At 42.8% G+C, this 16,224-nt stretch overlaps 1 protein-coding gene across 1 annotated transcript in view; it reads right to left on the reverse strand.

Annotated features, from left to right (window-relative positions):
- EDIL3 (EGF like repeats and discoidin domains 3) overlaps positions 1 to 8,593 on the reverse strand; it is a gene marked incomplete at both ends in the record, with an annotated part of 259,331 nt that extends 250,738 nt beyond the window's left edge. The window contains one exon of the mRNA XM_080637664.1: positions 8,527 to 8,593. Coding sequence (XP_080493790.1) covers positions 8,527 to 8,593 — 67 coding nt within the window. The remainder of the gene's footprint in view (positions 1 to 8,526) is intronic.
- Positions 8,594 to 16,224: the final 7,631 nt, after the last annotated feature.

A 16,224-nucleotide genomic window follows, 5' to 3' on the forward strand; every position in this document is an offset into this window, starting at 1 on the left:
CTCTTTCTACGTGTCTAAATCACGTACACAACGTGATTTCCACAGTGGGTGATGTATAGCTATACACAACACAGAGAAAAACGTGGCATTCCGTGCCTCAGGGTAGGTTGGGGGAATGAGTGAGCTTGTCTTCCTGCTCAAAATTCAAGTGTTTGGCACTCTGAGATTACATACATTGACAGACAGCAAGCGCCTGGAGGGGTAGGTCCAGAAACATATCTCTTGGCAAAAAACTGCAAAAGCTGTCACCAAGAAGTCTTTCCATAACTTCCCCTTGAAGGAACCAGGTGAAGACACACCTGGTGTGCAACAGCCCTGTGTACCTTGCTCCTCCCTCCCTTTTCCAATTACCCTTCCTCGCTAGGGCTTGTCTGATCCTGCCCTAAGTCATCCCAACAAGCTGAACTACCAGGAAACTAGCATAGCATAGAAATGAAGGTTTTTATTGCTCATCACCAGTCTTGAAATTAAGGAAGAGTCAGCAACAAAGAGCAACTGGTTGGGCTTGGCTGCATCATCAAATTTCACACGGCAGAGTCGCTTGTTAGCAATAACAAGCTATGGAGACTTAGGAAGTGTCCTACAGACCCTTTCAATGGCCAAGGTACTCTGATCCACAGGTCAACACTAGATTTCTTACTACTCTACTTCTACTCATGCTCAGCATTTTATATGTCTATTAGCATATAATTATTCAATTCCACTGAAAGAGACTGAGGCATACTACAGTAGTAAGTGTTCTTGCTATGTGAAGCAATACAGATGTAGTCTTAATATTAAGCCAATTTATGTAGTCAACCACGCTTTACTGCGACTCTTACTCAGAATGTTGCTTTGATTTTTCTCCCCAACAGATTTCACAGAAGAAGAGATACATCTCTGAGACCACATTCCCAAATATGTCTGACATTGTTTCAGTTACCTTTTTCTGTTGATCCCAGGTTGTCCACTATGACTTTAGTCATGGGCAGAACCACCAGACCCACCTCTGGAGAAAGGTTTGTCATTAAGTGAAACCACCATAGGAAGGAACCAGAGTGCACAAGTGTGCAACAGTACAAAGATGCAGCATTTCTTCAAGAAGGTTCTAGAGGAAAACATGCCCCTGAACAAGGACACCAGGTTAAAGAAGAGCCTGGTGAACAAAGAGGTTACAATAGGATGGGCTTGATCACACTCAGGAAAATGAAAGCCATTATTAAAGAGGCTGATCTTTATCCTGAAGGACTACATATAAATGATGTATCATTCTGTATGAGGTCAGAAGGCAACCCGTAAAAAAAATCAGATAAATCAGACAGAAACATCATTGAAGTAATATATATATAGGACGCACCGTAGAAGAGAACTGCTGTATCATTTTAGCTACTTCCCATGACAACAGAACATAATTTCCCCACCAACACTGTATACTATTCACAGTATTAATTTAATATTCCCTTAAAATTGTTCAAATAAAAGGATGTTCTGTGGTTTTAAAAATAGTTCTGGAATAGTATCTGAAAGCAATCAGCTACTAGGTCTTCATTGTTAACCTAGAAAAGCCCTTGCAAGGCAATCCTGTGCAATCCCTCACATAAGTACAGAATCTGACAAGTTACATACCAAGTAGTATTTTCACCATCTCTGTTTCAAAAGCCTAAGCTGCAAAGAGTGTGTGTTAAAAAAAAAAAAAAAAAAAATCAGTCTCCACTATCTGCAAATGTAAGACTCAACTAGAAAAAAACAAAAAAACTGGCAAACAGATTAAAGCAGTATGGTCTATGAGACTGTAACAGAGAATAATCACAGGGTAAGCCTGGATTAAAGGAATTGGTTGTGTGCAGTGATATCCAGCAGTGATAGAGACTGTTGAACAGAGAGAGAGAGACTGAGAGATCCAAGTATTAAAAATAAATCAAATGTCTTTTATTTTCTATTTTTCACACCCACACATGGTGCATATAAGTGTTACCCAAAAGTATTTCTTATATTGTCTGTTGTAGCTTCACTGTTGTAGAAACCTAAGACATGAGTAATCAGATGGCAGAAATTACTGTTATTTACGCACTGCTGTCACAGCTCTCCATAATTATACAGGTTGACAGAGCAACTTGACAATGATAGGAAAAAAAGCAGTTTCTGTAGATATTTTGTCAGCCTCCCTACCCAGGAGCATGGCAAATAAAATTACTGCAGCTAGAAACTGGCAAAGCAATCATCTCTTTCAGGGTTTTTTGTCTCTGTCAGAAAGTTACTACTGTGAGAATACTCAAAGACAAAAAAAGTCCTCTGCCTGTCTGGCTTTATCGTGCAGTATAGGGCCACAATCTGGCTACGCACAAAATAACTTCCGTTGTTGAAAACACCTGGAAGAATTTAGGGAAAAAATTAGTTGCAAGGGTAGCAGGGTGGGAAGAAGGAAAGGTGATTACGTCCAAAACACTGAAAAAGTCCTGCTTTGTATTGAAATAAAAAATTTGAAACTCTCGAGATTCAAACACACAGTCTGAAACACTCAAAAATCAACTTGAATCCTGGAAGTGTTTAAAGCCAGACTAAACTGGGATTTAAGCAATCTGGTCTAGCAGAAGGTGTCCCTGCCCGCGGCAGGGGGTTGGAGCTGGACAATCTTTAAGATACCTTCCAATCCAAACCACTCTGTGATTCTATGATTTTATGCTGCCCATGTCCCAGCTACGCAAGATAAACACCAGAGGAGGACAGAAAAGATTGATTACTGGTTGAACTTTTGTATGTACAGAATTGCAATGTTCTGGTAAAGAATTTTTGGTTGGCAAATTTCTCCAGAGCTTTAATCAAGAGTCACAGCCTGATGCAGACACTACACACTGGATGAGTTATACCTCTGGACCTGATCCTATGCATCACCTGGGACAAGAGGCAACAGTGTGCCCTCAGTTCGAACTTAGAAGGCCCTGGCTCCCCTCCCTCTTCCCTGTGGCCTCCAAAGTCACATAGGACCCATAAAACTGGAGCAGTCACAAATCTTCTGTTCACAGCTCTCCTTACAATGTGCAGGCCTCCTGCTCGGGCTCCACATAACAAAAGCAGATCCTCTTGTGCCTGCTAATCCATCTGCTGCTCCTCCCTGCTGTCATCTGCATACTTGACTTTACTGCTTTAAGTACTGTGGTTAAAATCCTAACTCCTAAAACTGAAAATCTGACGTTCTGCTGCTATGAGTGGTATAGCCAAGATATTCCAGGATTCCCCATTTGAATGGCAGAGATGAATGAATACTTCCTTCTCTATTTTCAAAACACTGCACCAAACTCAGCGCACAAATTCAGTCACAAAATGACTCCTTATTAGAAAGTTTTGGAGATGGATGGAAGTGAGAAATGCTATTGCTAGTCTCAAGAAATAGTTTCAGACATTCATTGCTTTTGTTGAATATAGTGAATTTTGACTTGAAATACAGACCTCTTATCTAACACTACCCAAAGGTTTAACAAGTATGAGACTAGATGTGTGGCACGTAAGTGAATGCAATTCCTCTATATGCAATCTGAAGTGTGGATATACCCACAATATGTGTGCATACAGCCACTATATAGTGTGTAAAATTAGGTTGTTTTCATGTGTGTTTCATATGAGAATGCATTCACTCACACACCACATACTGTAATTATTAGCTAGATTAGCTAGATACTTTATTAGATAATCGTCTGTTTCATTTCTCAGCTTTCAAAACTTGAAATAGAAGAACACCCCCACTGTGATGAAAGGTAACACAGCTTGCTGATTAAAGAGAAAAAAACCCCACACAAATGAACAGAGAAACCCTGCAAGTATATTCCCACAACACCAAAACTGAGATTTTATAAAATCCCAAATCATGAGAAGATAAGCACAAATTTTGCACCTTCACATTTCTAGGGCAGCAGCCTCTAGCTCAGTCCCTGCTTTCAGTAACATCCAACACCCAGGTCTACAACTGCAGCTACTGTTCTCAAACAGGCTTCCATGCTTCAGACCTGCAATACAAATGGCACAAAAGCTGCTTTACCCCCTACACACTGTATCATTACAAAATTAACCATACCTTACCGTCACTACCCACAGTGACCAGTCCTCCCTCTAACAAAAGATCTAAGTTTCCTATAAAGAAGGAAACCTAGAGCTATTATCACTTATTCCTCAGGCTGATTCCACACTGAATTCAGGCTGATGTTGGCATTCCCCCTATCCATTCACTCCCTTTAAATTGAATACGTGCGTAGGTCCTCCAACATACGACAACATTTTCCAAAGTTTTTAAGTTTGCAAATGTTAAGGTTCTCATAACTTGTGTTCAGGTTTGAATTTTTACTGTTTAACGTATCCTCTGGCCAAGAAAAAATAAACTCATATTTTCACAGTGAATCTGTTCTGAAAGTTGAAATGAATTAATACTGTTTTGTTGTTCAACCTGTATGCTTTCAAACTCAAGGCAGCTGGGCTTTAAGTATGCTACAAAGAAGCCCAGTGACACCTGAAATAGCACACCGACCACCCTTTAAGATTTCAGATATATTCCTGGCTATGTGCCTTATGTAAGTTTGAAACGTGTAAAACTGAAAAACACATGGTAACTCCTGTGTGACTTATAACAGATTTGAGAATAATATAGATTTATTTCTGACACTCTCAATTTCTTAAACACCACTTCTCCAAATATCTTTACTTACTCTGAAGGGATACCAGGCTGTGAGTTTGTCATCACTGCTGTATGGACATGAACTGTATAAACAGCCAATTCAAGGCACAAGAATCAACCTCTTCATAAAAAGCGACTGTCTTTTGAAATAACTTCCAAAGTGGATCTTTTCCTCAATTTTCAACTGGATGGTAGTTGGGAAAATGTGGAGAAGTGAAAATAAGACATTGCCCCTTTTCACTATGCTACCATTGAGACCCAACCTTGTATAAAGTATATCCTTTGAAAAAATACATAAACGACAAAGGACAAAATCACGATGATCACAGAAAGAGGAAGATGGACACTTAAAAGAATTTAAATAATACCACCAGGACTATTAATTCCAGTTATAATAATGCATGGCTTGACATCAAATTCTGTCCTAGGCTGACCAGACACGTACAGGATGCAATAGTATATCTGCTATACGCTTTCTGGAGGCTACATAAGCAGTCATGGAAAATCAATTTGAATACAAATGTAATTTGTTAAAAGAACAGTGAAAATCATTATGCAGGGTCACACTGTCAGCAGTTTGTACAGAAGCAGATACCGTCCAAGGATGCAAGGGTGTTCAGTAAAACAGAAGAATCTTGGTCTTTAAAAGTCTCTTTGATCTTTTCAGCCTTTTGGTATAGTTACACAAGAGCAAAGCTATAGTTTACCTCTCTTGTTTCTCAGCACCTTTACTCCTTGCAGCTCCTTCCAGCTGCAGAAAGAGGCTTTATAGAAACTTCTAAGCCTCAGAGAGACTAAAGGTTCCCACTGTAATGGAGAAGAAAGCAACATCTTTGAAACACTTCCTGGAAAGTTTTTATCTTGGGCTGACAGGACACAGTCAGAAAATAACGAACTAGATTTGCCTGGTTTTGGCAATGTCAAAATCATGTTGAGGGAAATCACACATGAAAATTCAGCAACGAGCTAAGTGAAAAAGCATGGTACAGTTTAAGGATCTGCTTCACGCAAAAGGCAACTCAGATACCTTTATTTATCAGGATTCAGAAGATCCTGTTGTAAAGATATTTAACACATGCACATAGAATATAATGATTTGCTATGCACTTACAGCACCAGTACCGTGGCCGATCAGTTTACCCATTCCATGAGGTAAATCTAGGGACTAGAACAGCCACTCATTTTAAATTCTGTCTTCATTTGATGCCAATCTTCACTGACTGTTCTGAAAGGTGTTGGCTTGTTTGTTCCTAAAAACAATGCACAGTGGGACTCAGAAACCTGTATTACTATAGGTGAGATGCACCATATTTCTTTCATCTGAAATAACCCCTTGCAGTCTGTAGTCACCCTTGCAGGTACTGTCTGTTCGGAACACCAGATTGGCTCACGCTCAAATCTGACCAAGGAGCAACAACAACAGCAAAAGTGCAACCTTTGCAACTGTTCTGTGGTAGATATAAAAGGACATTCCTTATTAAAAATGCACATTCATCTTTCTTGTAAACTAAGGGGTAGAAGTCACTGCACCTTTGAATCCCAGTTTCATCATCTACATGCATATAAACACATCTCTGAATATCAGTCTCCTGTTACAGTGCATGAGATTGCAAATTTATCAGACCTGCTACAAGGAAGAAAATTCCAGTCTTCCACTGGGATGACTTTTGCATCATCATCTCTCTCTTTCCCCCAGTCTTTCTCCCCCTGCTTCTCTCTCCCTCTTAAAAAAAAAAAAAAAAAAAAAGGTAAACAAAAAAAAATAAACCAAACCAAACTTGCTGATATACTATGTATGTGTTTCAAATGCAGAAAGCAAGAGTTAAGATATCATAAATAAACTGGATTTTGACCTCCATCGTTACTGTGCAGAGCTCCAATAAAAAAGCAGTTGGTATTTTTCCTTAACAGCATACTTGAAAAACAGGTCAATAATGAACTATATGACTTAACTTTCATCTGCAGTTGGAATTTTCCCCAAGACAGTGAAGAACTGGCCACTGCATGCATGAAGCTACCACAGGTTTTCATTATACACCATTATACAAATGGGACTCATCAAGTAACATTCAAACATAATGTTCAATGCACAAAAAGTTTTGTGCTTTTCAAAACCTGCTCTCTAAAGAGTTTGATACTTATGGTGCTTAGTGTCATCATAACTTGGAGAGGATCTATTAAAAGTAAACATAACAACAGTGAGCAAAATTAACCCAGTATATCAGACCTGTCAAGCAATGTTTTATTCGGTTTCAGCATTAAAAAAGAAAAAAAAAAAAAAAAAAAAAGAAAAAAAAGAGAAAAAAGAAAATACTATCTCATTTTCTTCTGTTTCATTTTGAAAGCCAAGGACAAACCTTTAACTAACAGTTGCAGCTTAAGCAACCATGGAGCAAATGGGTGTTTTTCCCTTCCTATTTGACTTCTACTAGAAAATTTTAAGTTCTCTATGCCGAAGTTAACTAAAAACAGGGCAAGACTGAACTTACATGGAAAATCGCCTCAAATGTGTACTGCGGCAAGTCCTACAGAAGCCCAATGCAAAGTACTCATGACAAGACCAGACTCTGTGGCAGATACAGCATTTTTGCTTAGAAGACTTTAGGCTTAAACTACAAGTACAAAGGCATATTGCTTAAGCTATCACATGTTGGCTGCAATTGGGTGAATGTTACTGGGTTTTGAGAAGCCACCGTGCTACATAATTTAAGATCTAATGAAATATTCAATTTTTACTGATACAGTGGTTTCATTTTAAAGGAAGAAGCGTGAATAACGACGGGAACGGGTCTAAAAAAGCCAACAGAAATATACCGCTACTCATTATGATACCAGTTGTTCGCTAAGCTTTGAGAAGATAGAGCCAGGACCATAAAAACTGACTCCCCCAACCCTGGTACGGCACGGAAGCTATGAGCATCCCCGGCGCAGAGGGCAGCGGGAAGAGGACACGGGGGAGCCCTCACAGGGGATTCGCGCTGTGGAGCGAGGTAGCAGCGTGGAGAGGATCTAGGTCGGTCCCTGTGCTGGGGCTGGGACCCCTTGCCAGAAGGGAGCGGACGGGACGGGCGGCAGGGGGACCCCCATGGCCCCCGGCACCTTCCCCCTGTACGCCGGTCATCATTACCGTCACCACCCCACCGCGCCCGGCTGCGTGCAAGGTGAGCTCCGACAACTTTTTTAATGCGCGGAGAGAAAACCCGGCACTAAATAAATCACTCTACATAATAATGAAAAGAACTCCTAAGAGCTCTAAAGTTATTTTCCTGGGGTAAGGTTGGGTTTGAATCTTTCTGGTTTTGTTCTGTTAGCTTGTTTTGTGTTGTTTTGAAGGTCTGGGTTATTTGAGGGGCTGGGGGGAACGAGACACAGAGAAGGAGCCGCTGGTGTTTTGGATGAAGGTGCCCTAGTTTGAGAGGCACGAAAAGCGTCGCCTGACAAGGACTCTCTCGCTGCTGCCGAGATGCTAAGCCGTGCTTCTCCGTTAGCTCGCTGCTAACAGCCTTCAGATTAAAATGAAGACCGGTGATTGGGGGTGGAGGGGTGGCAAGAAGAGAACAGACATGTGGACAGCTCTGCGGATATTATTAAATCTTCCCAGGCGCTCATCTGGACTACATTTAAGGACTCACAGCATTTCTTTTCCCTCTAATTAAGAGGAGTTTCAAAACAAAACATGTCTGAGGGCGGATCTTTCTTCGGCTTCTATTTGAAAGAGATAAGGGGGAGGGGGGGGTTAATTAAAGAAGAAAAGGCAAGTCCAGACGGAGGCACCCGGCCGACAGCAGCCTCCGCGATCCCCCAGCACACTTCAGCTCCGACTTTGAGAGAGCTCCGGCGCTGCCTCGACACCTTCCCCCCGTCCCCGCTGCCCGTCCGCTCACCTCGGGCGAGGCGCGGTGCAGCCAGGCTCCCGCAGAGAACCAGCCAGACCAGCACCGCGCCGCTCATGCTCCTCTGCTCCTCGGACGCGCAGCTTCTGCTGAAGGAAGGAAGAAAAGGAGGGATAAATGGACGGGCGAATGGAGGTGGCAGATCCCCGGCGCAGTCGGGTACGGTCGGATCGGTCCCCGCCCTACGAGAGGCTCTGAGGCTATCCTGTCGCCCTCCGACACTACGCTCCCGCCAGGTGCCGCCGCGCCTCCAACACTGCCCGGTCTCCTCCTTCTCCTCCTCTCCCTCCTCCTTCACCGCCTCCTGCGCGCCCGCGCCCGCGTCCGCTCCGCCCGCTCCGCGCGCACCTCGCTCCGCCCCCCAGCCGCGCCTCTCCTGGTGCTGCGACGGGAAATGCAAAGGAATGGTGGCAGGGAAGGGGGTAAAGGAGGCGGCTTCCCCCTCCACTGCCCGCTCTGCGCCCTTCTGCCGCGTCAGGACTTGACCACCCCAGCTCCTTTTCCGCAACAAATCATGCCGCGGTTGGCTGTAGTCTCCCTGGGTAGCAGACCTCATCCGTCGGGGAGCGGACGCGGGCCGGCGTGGTTCACAGAGATAATTGTGCCCTCCAAAAACTTTTGTTTTGCTGCAAAAATTTGCATTTGCAAAATGCCCTGCATTTTGCCTTGCGCAGTTTCAACCATAGCATCACAGAGTGGTTTGTGTTGGAAGGGACCTGAAAGCTCATCCAGATTCAACCCCTGTCACGGGCAGGGACACCTCTAACTAGACTAGGTCGCTCCAAGCCGCGTCCAACCTGGCCTTAAGCATTGCCAGGGATGGGGCAGCCACAGCTTCTCTGGGCAACCTGTGCCAGGGCCCCACCACCGTCACAGGGGGAGAATTTCTTCCTAAGATCTCATCTCAGTCTCCCCTCTGTCAGGAAAAAGCCATTCGCCTTGTCCTGTCCCTACAAGCCCTTGTCAAAAGCCCCTGTACGGCTTTCTTGTAAGTCCCCCTTAGGTATTGAACGGCTGATTTACAATTAAAATAGCTCCCCCGTGAGAACTTCGGTGAAAAGTAAAGGTCCGATATTCCACCTCCTTCCCCAGCCAGGATGTCATCCTGGCCCTCGCTGAAAGGATCCAGGATGGACGAAGCCAGGCCACCACTCATGGTATTCTCCACCCAGCCTCTTCCCCCATTCCCCCCCCTCCCCCTTATATATATCTACTAGAGTGAAATATAAGTGCTGATTGCCCAGGGGGAGTCAAAAGGCTCTTCATGTACTTTAAATCTGTAATTTGCCTCCCCTCTACATGCCCTCAAAGTAAAAGAGCCCATATTAATGTTATATTAATGTTATATGAAACGGTAATGCAATTGCTGAGTGAGAAGGATGTGCTTAACAGCATTAGGCTGTTGAGGAGCATTTCTGTAGATACAAACAGACTGTCCTGGCTAGTTGTATGACAACAAGGAAAGACATGAAGTTAAGACTGGAAACGACCCGTTAAAGTCGTCTAATCTGTTGTCTCCTTTGGCTAGCATCTCACAATAGTTTCCTTTGTACAAGCCCTTTGTCTACCATTAAATGCCTGTAAGGGGCAGAGTGACAGCCCTTCCCTACAGCTCTGATTTTACATGTGCGCTTTCACTTGATCGTGTTTTTCCCTGACATTGGAAGTATTTGATTTTCAATACATTGCATTGTCAGGCAAGAATTAAAAAGATCAGGAATTTATTTTTTTTTTTTTTTTTTTTTTTTTGCATTGCTTAAACTATGAGATTACCAGAAATAACCACACCTTCATAAATAGAATTTTACACTCAGGATCCCAGAGCATTTTCTGCTTGCACACAGAGCACAGGCGTGCACTTCACTAATCACTGAGGTTCAAGCCTCCCTAGTGGCTCTCAGAGAGCAGCAATGGGGCACTGCAAAATTATCTAGCAGGCTGGGACAGATAAAAGAAAAAACAAAAAGAACAAAAAAATACCACAAAAATCCCTGTCACCACTGACGAAGCACACACTATCAGAGAAGGTATGTTTAGGCAAAGGCTTTAGTCCAGCATATCTTCCTGCACATGCGCTACCTGGCAGCATTCACCACAACTTTTGTTGTCTTCACTACTCCATGCCCTAGCATTATTCACCTGGCAGCACATGCATGGCCTGCAGTTATGCCTTCATTCTGCTGCACAGACATACTATGTGATTGCATCTTCTACAGCAGCTTGGGTTCTACACGTCAGTCTCCATGCCAGAGATATCCCCGAAGAACTACTGTCTGGAAAGAAAATACTTCTATTCCTCCTTGAGGGTTTGCTTTACTGTCAATACAGAGATAGTGGAAATTTAGGCAGCCTTAACAAAGCTTCTGATAATAATGCATCATTTTTCCACAACGGTGCTAATTTTGCTGCTTATCTCTGTTTTACAACCAAGAATCCAGCTGTCATAATTACAAGGTAAGCTGTACTTCAGCTGCTGTGGCAGCCCAGCATGCCTGCACCCCCAAGTGGCAGTTTTGCCTTTCTTTTAATTCTTCTTGAGGGAATAACCCCGTAATGCAGCCTCTTTATTTCCCCAATTAGGATAAATCTAAAGGACCTAACTATATTTGTACTGGAATGCCTTTTTCCACTGAGAACCTGTGACTAGCAGCTGATTAAAATGACACAGATATAGTTTCTTCAAAGCCAGGCATTGTTTATTCAGCCAAAAGGGATGAAACAACAAAAGGCTTTTATGTTCAGTTCTTACCTAAAGTGAAATGCCTTTTGTTTTCAGATTTTGAGTAAGTTTTTATTCAACAAAATCTATCTCCCCACCTCAGAGGAATCACACTGTTCCTGCAGCTTTCTTGCTGCCCTCTGTGCTGGGCTCCTCTTCATGTACTGCTTTTCCCCTGTGTTTCAGGAAGAACCATGCAGGAACTCCCCCTTACCCCATGCCTTTCTTCTAGCCCAGTTGTTTAGCACAGAGCAATGCAGTGTCCTGCTCCAACTGGGTGCTGTGAGAATGGCCTCAAGGTACAGACTGTCCCTCCAAAATCAAATGTAGGTTTTCTTCATATGAGTCTTCTGATATGTATAAGCCAAACCTGTTTACTGTGCTAGCCTGAGTTTTACCCAGAACTCCCTGTGCTATTGTGCTATGGACCGGCAGTTCTTCAGTGCTGCGTCATTAGCGTCGTCATTGGGGTTGTTGAGGTTGCAACATGTCACAGCATTCTCTGCCTCCCGTGCTGGATCCCTGACCTGACCTTCTCAGTGAAGAGGCTAACCTGATGTCCTTGGTTGTCCTCGAATGTTCAGAAATAGTGGATTTTTGCCATTTGTCATATCCACCTATTTTGAATCCAATTGCCTCACTTGGCATTGGGAAAAACTCATGACTCTGGTACCATTTATAAGTACTATAGGTATGTAAACATCATTTTCACATGGTAAACCCCAAGACCCAAGGCATCTTGAAGCTTCTCTTTCCCTTATTTGCTTACATATCTACAGATTCTTAATGACTTCCCAGTGGTGAAGGCACTTGGCTGAAATACAAGTTAGATGGGATGGGGATGGCACAAGCCATTGAAGCTCAAGCTGACGTTCTCACCTTTTATATGAATTTGAATATCTACACACAGAATATAAATATTACTTTTTTTTAATTTGTATTTTTATATTTATCTGTAATGCAAAATTCTTCTCTCTGTCATGTGAATTCATGGTATGCTTCATGTTCTGGAATTTAGTAGCCCCTAAATGGGATTAAGAGCTGCCAGGTATTAATCCTTACTCATCCTGTCTTCTTCCTTTTTCTGTCATCTGTTGCATGAACATAGGACACGAAGATTGCTTTTCAATTTCCAAATTGTTTCCACGCTTCAGGATAATTACTGCTGAATGTATTTTTCTGCAATCAAATATCCAAATATTTATTTTATTTGTTTACAAATCATTCAGGGTCATGAACTTTTTTTGCATCCAATGTGTTTAAATTCTTCCATCTAATTGATCGGCATAATTTACCAGGAATTTCTGCCTAACAGGATTATCAGATAGGGGCCCTGGAAATAGGCTAAGGATCCCTCTTGATCTTCTGGAATGGAAAGAGTAAAACTGAGCGATCAACTTCTGCCTTTTAAAGGGAAAATGCAACCTTGTCAGCTAGGCAAGAGCTATTCCGCAGCTGTAATGTCCAAATCTTTTCCTTAGTCTTCCTTCCATTAGTACTTTATTTTTCCTCCTCTTTTGTCTGCATTATTTTCTGTCCTACCTCAAATGCTCAAATTAACCCTTTAAAGTCCTGCAGTACATTAAACAGAAAAAACCCGTACAGCCATTAGACACATTGGCAGCCACATCATTTACCACACTGCCCTTAGAGAAAAAGCCATCAGTAGAGGAACAACAACAAAATTTAATGCACAAAATGAGGACATTTTTAGCATAAGAAACAGAATAATCGTTATGGTAAATAGTAGTGGCATAACACTTGTTACACAAAAAGTGAACTGGATAACTCTCATCAATGCTGCAGCAGTAAAAGAGTAAGAGCTATCCTTACTTTCGCTAATGATTTGCCAATTTTAGAAGTCACCTAATTAACACAAATGTAACCTGTTAATTACCCAATAACACCTTTAAGGTATCTTGGATACCAGCTTTGCTTGAGAGATTAGTTTTATCACTGGCTCCAGTCAAAGCACTGGCCAGAACTGAGTCTTCTTAAAGTGAGAGATCAGGACAAGCTCAGAGCTCACGGTATACAGGCAGAGGTTATATTGCCGCCTCAATTATACTTAGGGCTTTAAAAAGCCACTCACTGCTGCACACAAGCAGTGGAACTTTCCATAATATTTTCTAATAATATGTACTTTGTTCACCGGGGATTTGTCATACACCATTTGCCATCACTGGCTACTCTGACTCTGGAAGTCATCAGCATCTATTTTCCTTGGAAAAAAAATCAGATGCTAAGACTGTCTGTCACCACCACTGCAACACTGCCGGCATTATTCTTTTGTTTGGCACTGCCTCTGAAGAAGGAAACAATTCTTTCTTTTATCTCTTCCAGAACAGAGCCCAATCCCCCACATCTTGAACATGCAAGGTTTCCAGTTAAGCCAACGCAAGGTTTTGTTACAAAAAGCACAGAAGATCCTGCTTCCCTCAAATCTTTCTGGTTCAAAAGAAGTGTCATGAAATGCTGCATCAGAGGAAACGGAGAGAAGTGGCTGCAACACAGGGAAACATGCAAACTCCATTTAAAAAAAAAAACAAAACAAAACAAAAAAACCCCAAACCAAACCAAACCAAAACAAAAACCCTTTTCTTTCAGTCTTCCATACAATGAGGTTTTTGTTTTTTACTATTTATAGAAAGGAAGCATCAAAATCAGTGCCGTGATTGGTTTTGATTCCTTTTATCTTGGAGATAAGCTGTTACTGTCTGCAGAAGACAGATATTTAAGAATCCCATGCATTGTCTAAATACCTGAGTATGATTTAAAATGAATCCTTTGCCACCCATAATATGAATGTGTAATGCACATGAGAACATAAGAGAGGAGAAGAGTGCACAGGCTAAGGTGTGACAGCGACCTCTGGAATGTGGTATTCCTACATTTTGTTCTTCATATCCTTCTATACACCTCTGAAGTTATGGAACTAGATGCTAATTAATTTAAACTGAAATTACTCCCTGCTCACTTGTGAAAGGAAGTTAACAATTTAGATTTATGGGAGTGGTGGATGGTGGTTCTTTTGGGAGTAGTAAGATGTGTAGAAGCTGAGCGCTAACAAATATGTCTGTTCACTGCCTCCACAGGCAGTTCTTCACCAACATCATGTTGTTCCTCTACTTCTGTATAAGGAGGTCTGAGTTAAACATTAATGCCACTCTTCTGAGTTGCTTACATTCATAGAATCATATATGGCAGAATGGTTTGGGTTGGACGGGACCTTAAAGCTCATCCAGTTCCAACCACCTGCCATAGACAGAGACACCTTCCACTAGACCAGGGTGCTCCAAGCCCAATCCAACCTAGCCTTGAGCACTGCAGGGGATGGGGCAGCCACAGCTTCTCTGGGCACCCTGTGTCAGGGCCTCCCCACCCTCACAGGGAACAACTTCTGCCTAAGATCTCATCTCAGCCTTCCCTCTGTCAGGTTAAAGCCATTCCCCCTTGTCCTGTCCCTACAGGCCCTTGTCAAAAGCCCCTCTCCAGGTTTCTTGTAGCCCCTTTAGGTGCTGGCAGCTGCTCTAAGGTCTCTCTTTAAGGAGCATTCTCTTCTTGAGGCTGAACCAGCCCAGCTCTCTCAGCCTGTCTCCAGAGGAGAGCTGCTCCAGCCCTCACAGCATCTCCATGGCCTCCTCCAGACTCACTCCAACATCTCCATGTCCCTTTTGTGTTGTTGCCCCAGGGCTGGGTGCAGGACTGCAAGGGGGTCTCCCCAGAGCACAAGAGAGGGGCAGGATAACCTCCTTTGACCTGCTGGTTAGCGCTTCTTTTGATGCAGACTGAGACACAGGTGGTTTCTGGGCTCAAGCTAACAAGGACGGGTTGTGGGAAGCTTCTTGTCAACACAATATCAATCAACAATGTTAAGGTACTAAGCAAAAGATGCAGCCTGATAAAGTGTCACTTGTGGCAATCTGCATATAGTGGGTGTTCTGACATGTGCACTAATTGGTTTCTGCTCCAAATTAGCAGTGATGCTGTGATATTGCTCAGATGAGTGTAAGTCACTTGGCTGGAGAACTGTGGGGTGCCACAGCTCTTGTGGATGCTCAGCTGAGCATCCACAGTGTGTGTGACACTACTTAACCCCGTGCTTTTTCACCTACATCAGTTTGCGAAATACTTTTACACTTGATAGCAAGCGGAAGTCTGACTGGCATCTTGGATATTATATTTCTGTGCCCTCAATGGCCTTATCCTGCTTCCAACTCCAAACATGTAATCAAAGGAAATCAGTCAGCAGAAGAAAGGCTGTGTAATTGAATAGACCTCAGTTCCTTATGAAACCAATTTAACATGCACCTCTTCTCTCTTTTTCTTTTTCTCTTTTTCTTTTTCTTTTTTTTTTTTTTTTTCCTTTTCTTTTCTTGTTTTTCTCAGTCTACTGTGAGGGTGGTGAGGCTCTGGCACCATTGCCCAGAAAAGCTGTGCCTGGCCTGTCCCTGGCAGTGTTCAAGGCCAGAGTGAACAGGGCTTGGAGCAGCCTGGTCTAGTGGAAGGTGTCCCTGACTGTGGCAGGGGATTGGAGATGGATGAGCTTTAAGGTCCCTTCCAAACCAAACCATTAGATGATGCTGTTAGTAATAGCACAAGGAGTAATGGTTAGATATAAGGAACAAATTATTTTCAAGTTTGTCTCCACTGGTGCATGATTCTCATTTTCTCCACTTGTATTCTGACTTCCTTGCACTAGTAAAGATTGCTCTACCCTGCTTGTTTGTACTCCCTTTTCTGGCAAAGCTAAGTCATGATTGTTAATGGGAGTGTTCAATCACTATCAAGCATGCATACCATTCTAAACAGCTCTTTAGAGAAAAGGGTGCAATGGCTTTTTGAAATCTCAGCAAAGTTCACCTTGCTTCTTGTCCCTTAATATTAGGACCTTTTGCTACCCTCAGTCGTTGCAGGAACATATGTGAAGTGCAGCCCAGTGAGTCAGGCTTGCAGAAGCTGGAAGGGTT

Source organism: Psittacula echo (assembly GCF_963264785.1).
Source record: "Psittacula echo genome assembly, chromosome: Z".
NCBI classification, from domain to species: Eukaryota; Metazoa; Chordata; class Aves; order Psittaciformes; family Psittacidae; genus Psittacula; species Psittacula echo.